We start from the raw sequence: 12,730 nt of genomic DNA, 5'->3' as shown, positions 1-12,730 counted from the left end.
GAATATTACTTACTGGGTTGGCAAAGTCACGGGATCTATCTGCACCTGCTGAGTGGCTTTTTTATGGGTAAGCATACCCTATTTAGAAGTCAGCAGATGAAGATTGCTCCATCTATTGGAAAAAATGCTTTTATTTCAATAATTCAAGCACTCTCATAGTTGGTTCATCAACACTGAGGTTTGCTATTAATCAAATGTATGTGTATAGTTGGCTGCAATTCATGAAAATTGAAACTGCTTTCATGTGTGGTTTTTTCACCTCAGTACTTTCAGCAGCATCCTGAAAGAGAATCTAAATTTTGCAAGGTTGCCTGACTGGACTGAATGAAACACAGAAAAAGTAATTTCCACGAGTTTATTAAAGAAAAGTCCATCACCCTGTGTGGATGGAGTTCATTTCATACAGGTCCTGTTGTAAATCCTGCATACAGGAATTGCTGCTGAGTAGATTATACTCCATTTACTTCTTTGGAGTCCCACTTGTGAAAAACTGTAGTAGAATGTGAAATAAGCTCAGACCTTGATCTCAGTGCAAAGGAAAAAACTGCAGACAAATGTGGCCATAACCACTTGTGATGGGACAGGTTAGACTATGAAGGGATTTCTCTGTGCCTGTTATACTTTCTTTTCTGATTAAGCAGCTCCTGTTGTCTTTTCATTAAAAAAGTCAGGTTTCCATATCTAGAAGGCATTATGTGCCCTTTAATATTGTTTCTTTCCATCTATAAGATATATGCTCAGGGAAAAAGTATGTTTATCTTAATATAAGGCATCATTTGTTGGAACCAAAATAGAGCAGACAGGGAAATATTATACCTGAGGCTTGTCTGAGTATTCTGAATGCCAGATTACTGTATCTCTGCATTACACTTTGGTAGAGACAGCAAGACTGAAGACTGATGAAAATATTTTGATGTATCTACAGCCTTTCCATCTACAATAAAAAGATATTTCAGTCTGGTTTTTTAAAGTGAATATCAGCATTTTTTTTCTCCCCTTGGAAACGTTTTTCTTCTATACAGCAAAGACTGAATTGCTTTACTCTGATTCAAGATAATTTATGGCCTGAAATATTCCAATCTATTATCTGGCTAAGAAAAGATTCCTTCCAGAAAACACAGAACAACACCCTCTGCCAAGGAAGTTACTATATTCTCTAACAATATTTAGAGAATAAATCAAGTGTCTCCATAGTTTTCTGAATATCTTTACTGAACAGTTCACTTCGGACAGTAATTCAAATTTAGTGTGTATCTGTTATGTCTGGAAAATGTTACAAGGGAGAGTTTATAGAGTATTTTGCTGCTGAACTCCTGAAAAAAGTTTAATAATTTACAGATTAGCTGTTTAAAAATCTATCTTGGAGTCTACTGTTAAAAATCTAATATTTTTAAGTTACTATTCAATGTAAATTCATTTCCATGAATATGATTCACAAAGTTCACTGCAACACAAAGTACTACAAGAGGTAGGGATCAGAAATAGTGACACTATCTTCTGCTTTTATGCTTCAGAATTGCTATTTACTTTTATGAACGGGAGAAACTCCAAGTTAAATCTCCTATAGTGACATTTTAGCATCTTATTTAGTAAGTAAGTTTGCAGCCTGGTAAAAACATTATAATATGCATCATCCAATAAAGGGTCATTACTTTTGTAGTCATGTTCAGTTGAGCATGTAGCAACCCCATGCAAGAAAAAAGACCCTTAATTTTCAAGGGATCACAAAATATTGGCTTATTTCAATGAAGTATTTTTCCTTTCACAAACGATGAACATTGAATTGACATGTGGATTCATTTACTCTATCAATCAAATTTACTTTTGAGCATAGCTGCATTACGGCAGAATTTGACCCTCCAGCTCAAAGATTAACAATTAGACTGATTAGTGAGCTGTATATATGGACTGCTTAATCTTCCCACTCCAAATATCTAGTCCAGGCATTGTAATTGTAAATAAAAAAAAGTTATGGAGCAGGAACAAGGGCACAATGTTTTACTGCTTCTGAGTTTCAGGCCTGAATTGGAAAGCCCATTAACTTGATCCAGATTTTTAAATGGAGCTGCGCCCTTCCATCTCAGCCTCAGCAAAGAATGCTCTCAGAAAAATTGTGTCTCAGTATTCATTAGGACTTAGGCAAAGATAAACAGACTCATTTTTTTCCAACTGTTCTGTAATAGAGAAATGACAATAAAATATTTTCGGAGCTCTGAGGTAGAAGCAAGAACAATGAATGAAAGTGTACTCACACTTCTCAGATCATGAAGGCAAAATTAATTTGAAAGGAAAGACAAGCTTATTTTTAAACATTCACCTTTTTATGGCAGAGTCATGCCTAAATGTTATTGTACATAAGTTTACTTGGTTAGCTTTTCCATTCAACATTGATATTTCCTTTCAAGACCTTCTTTACATTAATAAACAAGCTTAAATTTTTTCTCAGAGTTAATATTTATTGTAACTCATTGATTTAATTGCTCAAGTATATTTTTAACCCCTAAGCTTGTTTTGGCCTTGGTGTCATGTTTCTATCAGTATTTAACCTTTGATTTTAGTTAGTTATTATTTGGCAACTAAACTACAGTTGAGTACTTTTGCAGCAAATATCTCTGAGGATGTGAAACAGTCAACCTTTTGAGCTGGGGAGAAGGCAACCTGCTTGTGATCATCTTCTGAGTGAATCATCTTTATGAGTTCACTTAAACTATCCTACAGAATTTAAGGTTATAATTTTAACTGAAGATTAGATTAACACACAAAGAGACACTTACTGCAGTCAGCTTCATCTGATAGGTCTTCACAGTCTGCTTTGTAGTCACAGACGAACTGAGACTCTATGCAGTCCTTATTCCCACACACAAAATCAGTGAGGGCAGGGCATTCCCTGGGACTCTCTCCAACTGAAACCAACAGGACATTTAAATCAGTATTGCAATTAAATAAAAGGATACTAATTTAAATTTGTTAACTATTATACACCATGGCTTTAGGGTTTTACTGCTTCCAACAGATGTTATTTGGTCTCACTCTTTCAATATGGCATTATAAATTTTGAGACTACTGCATTTGCCTTGCCCAAAGCTTCAGTTAGGATGTTTTGCTGGAAGAAAATTCAATTCAGCATCAACATAACTGTTTCTCTGGTGTATTTGTTGTGGACATTTTATAAAAAAGGTTCTGTTAGCTGTAGGAAAGTAGACAGGCAAAAGGTTTTATTCTGCTCATAATTATATTTTTTTGAAAATAACATTTTAAACTGAGAAAAATCACTGTTATAAAAATTTGCATAATAAATAAACTTTTACAGCCTTTTTAAGACATTCAACCTGGTTTTGAAGAGTTTAGAAAAACTACTGCTCTGATTGTGTGAACTGCTGAGAAATCTCTTTTATGATATTTAATATACAAATCTGTTTTACAACAGTTTGTGTTCATCTCTGAAGGTGAGGGAAAATCATCTCATAAAATGAGAGAAACGTAGTAACTCGTGCACAAAACATTAGGTTCAAATCCAGAGTACTGAGATTCAGCCATCCCTGGACTGTAAGACTATAAAGGAACTTACATAAGTTATTTTTTAGTTCAGTGCACTGTGTGCATAATTTCAGCCAACAGTAATTGAAACAGTTCGGATAACCCCAAATGCAACACTTCAAAAGCACTCTGATAACCTTAGATTGCCTTTCAGTCTAGAGCTTCAAGTTCTGCAAAAAGACATTTAAGAGAATTTAATTTGACTGTATTCAATGTAATGTGTTTCATTTTTTCCTTCCAACATGGCTAAAATGTGGCATATTGTAAAAAATCTGATCAGAACACCATGATATTTACCTTTGTGCAGGCCCATATTTCCAGAGGAGTTGTTATTGTTGTCAGGGTATTAATCTCCTCAAATAGTGGTACTTACTGAATTTTACAGACTGAGGAACTGCATTCCCATTGAAGCAGAATAGGAAAAGAGAGCTAATCTTTTGGTTTAGTTTCAACACGTACTCAAAGTAATATTAAACTGAGTGACAATACAGCATTAAAATATAGCCCATATATTTAAAATGGATAGTACAGAAAAAAAAAGAAAAAAAATCATTGCTAACACTGGTTACTTGCAGAACCTCAATACTTAAATTTTCAGCTTTGAAATACAGAAGCACACACAAAAATCTTTCCAAATTGATATATGTCTCATTATTTTGTTTTTTAATTTTCCACTGTCAGTTTGACCTGATTAGTGTCAGGGGATCCACACCACAAGCAAATTTTCATGAATGCCCATAATACATGAAAAGCCATGGCTGCTTTTTGCAAATAATCCATGTGGCAGAGAGCCATTAGCAGAGAAGCTGACTCCTGAGAAAAAAATTAACTGAGGCATTTGTGATGGTTAAGGCAATTTTCACTCCTCTCCAAAATGATGTGATAAAACCTGATTGGAGATACCACCAACAACTTATTAGTATGGCTCATCCTAAATTCTGGAAAGCCACATAATAGCTGAGGTTGGCAGAGACCTCTCAAGACCCCTCTAGTCCAACCCACTGCTTCAGCCACCTCTGGCACGGCAGGCTGTGCGGGACCACGTCCACTCGGGTTTTGGAAGATATCAATGGATGGCAACTCAACAATCTCTTTGGACAACCACTTATGTTGGGTGATCCTCACCATAAAGTGGTTTATTGTGTTCACATAGAATTTCCCGGGTTTTGAATTCATGCCCGTTGCCTTCTGTCAGTAGGCACTTCTGAGAAGAGCCTAAAACCCTCATCTCCACTCCCTCCTCTGCACTGGAAATGATGCACTGGAAAATTAAACTACTTCCTTAAGTCATTCAGTGGCCTAAATGACAGAAATTAGGTAATTGCAGATCCATTAGCATACAGTAATTTTTACTGCATATGAAAGGGATACATTATCACCATACAGTGGAGTGACTTTTGAAAATCCATGGCTTTGTGACTGATCATATTCCACACCATTACCTAGACAGAGCAACATTATGTTATGTTATGTTATGTTATGTTATGTTATGTTATGTTATGTTATGTTATGTTATGTTATGTTATGTCATGTCATGTCATGTCATGTCATGTCATGTCATGTCATGTCATGTTTTATGTTATGTTACTCTATCGTTTATATTTAGCACTTATAGTTGTTCTTTTTAAAAAAAAACAAGGAACTTTATAGTACTTCAAACATACCATAAACCAGTATTTAATAATGTTATTAATCTCTTTGGTTATCCTAAAACAAAACATGTAAGTCCAACACAGACATAATGAAACTTTTTATCTCAACAGGTGTGAATGTCATAAACACAAATTTTCATATCTATGAATTTTATCTTCTTGATGTAAGACCTTGTTTATATGTAATTTTTAGGGATATCAGATTACATTTATGATAATGATGGTTTTCCTGCTACAGACTTTGGCAGAGAGAAATAAAATCCCTCAAATCAACATAGGGTCATTAGGATTGCACAGTGCAACCATATATCCTAAACTCTGTTCGGAATTTCAGCATAAAAAATCAACTTTCCATAGTACACTCATTCTGGCCAAAACTGCTATGCCAGCTAAGAATTAAATCAAAACAAGAACTACCATGCAACGTAACCATAAAATGCAACTTCAGTGTCAGCAAACCCAAAGCCAAAGACAAGTTCACACAGAAATCATAACTTAGAAGTTTTATATTTACAAGATATTATTCAAATATAATATAAAAATTAATTTAATCAGAAAAAAAAGACTGAAGAACATATGGGAAAATATGTTAGAAACTACTTTAAGTAAAGAAAAAGAGAGAACATTCAAAATTCTATATTGTCCATTTTTAATTTTTGCCCTCAAAATTACAGGGTGGCCAAAATCTGAGTTTGTGTCTATCAGTACTGAATTTGGAGAACAGTTATCTAACATCACTCCAAAGTGTTTTAGTATAAAGCAAAACAATGTCTCCTACTGAACAGCTTTATTTTTAAGCTGATATTTCAGATAAAATGAGAAATTTTCATTAAGTCTGATTTCTTTGTGCATGTTGGTTGTGTTGGGACTGCATTTTAAAAGATATAGCTTTTAATCTGATCATATTCCTCATCTGTACTTTGATGACCAGTCAGTAGAATGATAACATGTATTGGTTGATGGTTGATTATATTTATCGGATATAATATTATATTTCTTCCCCAATAATCTAGCTCACATTCCATGAAAATCCAAACATATAGAAAAACTATTTCTAAGCAAAGAAACCCATGAAAAAATATGGCAGATTTTTTTTCTTGCCTCTTCAATTAAGAGCACGAGAAGGAGAAAGGAAATCTAGTTATGAATACCTGCCAAACAAATTTAGATAAAGATTATGGAAAAAAAGTTATCAGTTGTACTTTGCAGTTGTACTTTGCTGATGTTACTCTGAAACTATCTTTGAAAAGCTACAACATTAAAATGGATGACTAAACTACAGCAGGCAAAAGAATGAACTGGTGCCATGTATGAAAATGCCAGAGGTGTAAAAGAGTTAAGTATGCACAAATGTGGATTTTTCACAAAATGGGAATGAGAGGAATTACAGGGATTTCAAATGTTTTTGACAGGTACTAATCTCATTTCTGAACACGCTATGAAAATTTTACAGAGAGCTATGATGTCCAAAATAAAAAGAAAACATTTCATTGTAATTTAAGAATACTGTTGACCAGAAAGTATCCTGGACTCAATGAAAAAGCTGTAAATGTTGGGTTTTGACATGATCAAATCTTTGGTTTAACCCCTAAACTGAAAAATTGAAAGTTTATTCAGCTCTAAAAATAATTTTACATAATGAAAAATATCCTTACAGATAGTGAGTGTTGGTCTACAGGCATAGCACAAGTGACAGAGAAACGGATCAGAGCTACAAATATAGGGATAGGGAGTGGGAGCTGTTTGGTTTTTGTTTCCTCAATGAGAACAGAAGCTCCAACTAAATTTATTAATTTCCAGCACTCTCGGACATTTCTTGAGCCAGTTAATTTTATTTTTCATTATGTTTTGATCTTTCTTCTTCTCCAGTTACTCAGTCCAAAAATCCGTGGGATCTGAATACTATGTAAGATATGTTGCAGGTCAAAAGACCACAATCCATTCCTTTCCCAGAAATAAAACATTAGAGGGAGCAAAAAAATTACCCCAAACAAAAATAAAATAATATAGAATATAAAACACAAGCACAGATAAGAATTGAATCTTATCTTTCTATACTGATCTAAAGGTTGACTATGATAACAACCAACCTTTAGATCAGTACAGAAATAACTAGATTAACAAGAATCAGTGGAGTAATTAAACCATTTATTTTCCCATAGGTCAAAGTTCTCTGGCAGCAGCATATATTCCCTTATAAATCACTTTTCCCCCTTACACTAAAGTACATCTGTACTTGGGGATCAAATTTTTATAAATTAAAAAAATGAAACCAACAAACAAAACCAAACTATTGTTATGGTATAGAAAAATGTAATGTTTCATTGTGCCCATTTATTTCGTTTTCCCCTCAGAACCGCAGCTTTTCCAAAAAGCCATGAGGCCACAAGAAACTAGCACAAGACATATTTTAGATGAAGTAGTAGCTAATGACTGCATGTTATGCAAATCCCTACACCAAATGAAATGGCAGTACTTGAAAAGGAAAAAGCATGTACAGGATATCACTTTTCAGTTAAGTACAATTTCGTATTGATGCAGCAAAGAGCCATATAATCTTCTAACTAGTTTTTAAGAGGCCAATAGAGCTAGCTTGGCTTCTGGAACACTAAACCTTAGAAAATAAACACATTAATGATGGTTGCCACAGAACTTGCATTTACATACACTCGCTTTCCTTTCTACATATTTTGTTCTGGCCAATGCAATTCTCAGAATACCAGCAAAGATCTTCCCTAGTAAGGACACCTGTGTGTGTTTGTTTACACGTAGAAAGCACACAATACATGGGTGCACATCACGCATACCACAAATAAATTGTGACTCTGTTGTGGATACAGCACAAGCTGCAGCTGTTTTTATTTTATACCCATTTCCAGTATATGTTGTCTGTGGAAGGCTAACCCATATAATGGACACAGCATTTATAGACATGACAAGATTCATTTGGAGACAGCTGATAAATAAAACATTATTAACTGAGACTTTTTCCCCTAATTACCAGGAAAAGCCTGACTTGGGAAGAACTCAAAAAACCATTCTTATTTCCTTGAAGTTTGCAACTAGAGGACAGCAACAAGTCAGTGACTATTTCTCCGACTCTCTGAGTGTAAGAGCTTACCTGCACCAATGCTTTGTAAGATGTAAATATTCCACTACCTCTAAAATCACAGAAAGAACCAGGCAGGTCAAATATCAGTCCTATGGGTTATAGATCTTTACCGTTTGAAACGAAATGGATAAGGCCAAAAATGTTGAAGTTTAACAGATAATACTAAATATCATAGATTTGGTGACACAGAGTAATGTTTAAAATATTTATCATGAAAGAAGTGATTGATCACACAGGAAGAGATGCTCTAATATTACAGCACTGAAGACATAGGTTGTCAGAGGTTGTGTTTAGCCAATGCTGTGTGCTTTTGAAAGGCATAGGGTGAATCCCAAATTATTATGGGATTGTAATAACACCTTGAGCTGTTTTGGAAAGCAGGGTGTTCCTCAAGTTCAAATGCACTGAGCTGCTGTTTAGCAAGAGTCTCATTTCTGCTCTCCAGGAGAAACACAGGCAGTCACTCAACAGTACAACACAACCATGTCAGCAGTATGAAATGAAACATAGCATAAAATATATATTCAATTGAAATGAAACCTTTTTTCCTACTATTTGCCTTTTTAGAAATTGCAGTCCTTCCTGAGTAAAAATGTTTTCAAATTAAAGTTGAAAATTCATCTCTTTCTAATTTTTTGGTGTTTAAATTGTATTGTTTAGTGGGAGTACTTAAATCACTTCTCTCCCCTCTTTCACAAAACTTGAGATATAGGAATAATCAAAGATTAAAAAAAAATAAAACATCTTTTTTAAAATATTATTCAATTAAAGGAAATTTAATTTGCGAGTTTCATCCTCTGTTTAAATTGGAATTTATGAAATACACGCTTCAGGAAGGTTTCATTACTCAACTTTACTCTGAGATTCAGAAATTATAAAACACAATTTTCATCAAGTTTTTCATTTGCTGACCTCAATTGCTCAGTACTCTTTTCTGCATGAATTTTTACAGAACATTAGAATTGTAATAGCAAACTCATCAATAATGCTCCTCTCCATGGATGACCATGGAAATCTATTGCAAGGAAAACTAGATGAAAAAATTTCTGCTCAAGCAAGCTAGATATAATTTCAAATAAGGGGTTTTCCAATTTTAAAACCATGGACAATTCTCCTCATGGACTATATCACTCAAAAGGCCAGATTTAATTCAAAGATATGTTTTGACTCTGACATAAACAGTAGATCTAACAAATTATATCACCTCTTAGGAGAGACTCTGACTTGTAGATACAAAATTCTGCCAAAGGACTTTCCAAACCTGTTCAAAGCAACAAGGACTGTGCCTAAGGCCCCCAATAACCTAGAAGAATAAAAAATTTATTTATAGTTCTAGGAATGCAGAACTGGCTCTGGCTCAAGCAATACAAAAGATAAGAAAATTCTCTGTAACTTCTAGTGCTGATATCATGGAGTATTTAAATCCACAGGAGACAAGGACAGAAGCTTTTATATTTGATAAGGACTGAAAGAGCAGCTTCGGCATGCAGTGTATCAGCAGGATAAGGATCTCATACTCATAGTATTCTTATAGGGTTCTACCATATTTTGGTTCATACCAAAGGGCATACAAGAGAGAAGAACTGAGGACTGAGCAATGAGGGTCTGGTTGTTCTGGGCTTTATCTCTTTGGAATCTGCAAGCCATAAAAAAAAATGGGACAAGTGGAAATAAAGCAGAAATTATGAGATACTTTTTGCAGAAAAATCCTATTTCCCAGTAATTAAGAACATGTTCAACGAGATAAAAGTATCTCCTGAAACAATTTGACACAAGATCTCTACTTGGTCCTTTCCCCCCTCCCTGTCTGTCCTCTATCCTAATTCCAGTGTAGAGTTACATTGCACCTCAGAAAGTTCAGATGAATAGATTATTTTTTACAGCTTTTAAATATCTACACTAAAAGTGACTGTCAAACTATTTCTTTCACTGTGATGCCGAATCAATCAAAACGACTCAATCGCAGCACTCTCCAGTTATCACAGATATCTTAGAAGCATTTCATATGAATATTTTATTTTTTTAGCATGAACTTTTCCTAATGTGGTCCACAGGGGTTATTGTGACAGACCAATGGAGTAGAGCACATAGTACAAGCTGCAATTATCTGCAACAAGGAGACACTTCCTCAGCTGAGTGCTCTCCCTGTCTCTGCAGAATTGCTGTCAGATGTGAAATTCATCTTGGGTGTCACCTTGCACAGAGGTGTATGATGGGTTACATGCAGTTTGGCTGTTTAGGAAGGGTGCCTACTTTCCACAGTCATTTTACACAAAAATGAACTCAGGCTGGGACAGGGGTCATTCCTCTAGTACCACTTTTACCGACAAGGATTGTAAGTTAAAAAAAAAAATAGAAAGTCCATTCACCTCTACCCTGTATATTTTAGTAGCCAGAAAAATCCTTCTCTTGTGACCCATTTGAAATAGGTGGAGTCAAAAAATCTACCGCTGATATCAAGCGTAAGTAAGATGTGAAGTAAATATCAGAATGATGATATTTTAATTTTATGCTGAAAATCCGAGTTTACAGCCATGTGCTAGCAAACCAAATTATCTTTGGAGTCAGTAGCTCTTCTTCAAAAGTTTCCCGTGAAATAAACAGAAACTTTAAATGCCACTGAGGTTTCTTCATGGAAAATGAAGTAAAAGTTATTTCTTGTTTCTCATATTCAAAATCTGTGGCATTCCTAATACGTCTCTGAGAGTTGCAAAAAGATGGTGGACAAATCTTTTGGTTAAGCTCATGCATTTTTTACATAAGCAGAAACAGAAATCCTAGTTTACAGATGTGTCAATGGCTTCTGGACAATGTAATAAAACTGAGACAATTCTGTGGTTTTCATGCTGGTGCCATATTTCCCTTTATTTCATTTTTAAATTTTTTCAAAGAAGGTTGTCATATGCAATTCTTTCCCCGAATCCAAACTGTAAAAATTTTGCCCCTTTAGTAAAAATTAATTTATATTTTTCAAACATTTTTAGAAAGTCTTAGGAGTCAATGCAGTTTAAGAATTTCTGCATAACAGGACTTGTGCAGGAATTCACATCTTCCGCCAGTGTAACTGGCAGGCCTGGCAAGCTGGAGTCAGGGTGCCTGAATTTCCTCCACACTGTCCTTAGCACGCTGCCTTCCTCACAGAGTCCTTCCTACAAGGGCATGTGGAAAGGATGTCCTCTGAAAGGCATCTGTGGCTGATCTTCACATTGCTAAAAGGGAGATTATTTCTTGTCTAGAACCAAATTGGGCATATCTGCACCCTCTGCTGAGTGTAATGAGATCTGAGTTCAGTAAAATTTTCCCTCAAATGATAAAGTACATTCATGTTAATGTGTGTTACACTTAGTTAAATTAAGTTAAAGCTACCAAAATTTCTAGACTTCTCAAAATGAGCTTTCTTTCTCTGTAATGAAGAAGATTCAATATGTATCACAAAATTTTAAATAGACAGCTCACAATGAAATCAAAGAATAATTTCCTTGTAGAGGCAAAATACAAATATTAAATTAACAATTAAGAACTTAAAAATTAATTTCAGCACATTTACTGAGACATTTTAGCCATGTGATTCCAGTGCCCCATGACTGAATACCCTGACATTGACCTATTTATAAAAACAAGTGAAAGACATTGAGAATCATTAAAATATTTGAAGGGATAAGGAAAAAAAAAATTAAAAAACTGGGCATACATTCTGTCTGAAAATCAGTGAATATCCTTAGTGACTAATTTAGGTCTGGCAGTTTTCTCTGTCTGCATTCCCTTCCCTCTCACTTCAGGGCCAGGTTTATACTGAATACTTCTATTATCAGAGCTTGAACTTCTCTCAAGTGTTTGAGAATAAGGAGCTAAATTCTCCACTAAACAGTAAGCTTTGCATGATACGTAGCCGAGGATTCAAAGGAAACAATGTCTTGTTTTATAAATGAAAAAGCTGGCCTACATACACAAACACTAGGATGTTTTAGTTATTATCTCTCTGATCTGCAGAGCTAGGACGGAATTCTAATGAGAAAGGATTTTTCTGCCGACTTTCAAAGCTTCTTGTTTATGAGAACATGGAAGTAAAGTTGTTCAAAGGATTTCAGTACCTTCACCTATGGTTTTTGCCATGAACAGAGGTGAGGAGGAATACAAATATAAGAGGAGAAAGGGAAATAAAAATATTACCTCCAGGAAACGAAACTTTATTATATTTTAAGGAAATTTTCTGTTCAGCTCAATTTGGTGAAGCAATTTCCTATTAATAGATTGTGGAATTTTTACTTTTCTTTCTTTTAAAAACCAAATATAATTGTAACATCAGAAGATAAGGTTGTGGGGTCTGATTCCAAACAGTCAGCTGACAAACATCACTGGAGGTGTAATGGTTCTGTCTTATTCCTGGATTTCTATGGCACCAAATTCCCAGACTATGAAAAGTTATATA

The 12,730-nt window shown here is 34.7% G+C and overlaps 1 protein-coding gene across 1 annotated transcript in view; it reads right to left on the bottom strand.

Annotated features, from left to right (window-relative positions):
• The window catches only part of MALRD1 (MAM and LDL receptor class A domain containing 1), a 232,061-nt gene that overhangs the window by 80,135 nt on the left and 139,196 nt on the right, over positions 1-12,730 (bottom strand). Inside the window, exon 29 of the mRNA XM_066191598.1 lies at positions 2,775-2,903. Within this exon, the coding sequence (XP_066047695.1) occupies positions 2,775-2,903 (129 nt within the window). The remainder of the gene's footprint in view (positions 1-2,774; positions 2,904-12,730) is intronic.

This window comes from Chamaea fasciata, unplaced genomic scaffold, assembly GCF_029207755.1.
Source record: "Chamaea fasciata isolate MVZ Bird 193981 ecotype frontalis unplaced genomic scaffold, bChaFas1.0.hap1 SCAF_1, whole genome shotgun sequence".
Classification (NCBI taxonomy): domain Eukaryota; kingdom Metazoa; phylum Chordata; class Aves; order Passeriformes; family Sylviidae; genus Chamaea; species Chamaea fasciata.
Note: the sequence above shows the minus strand (reverse complement) of the source record. Positions and strands in the feature narration are given on the sequence as shown.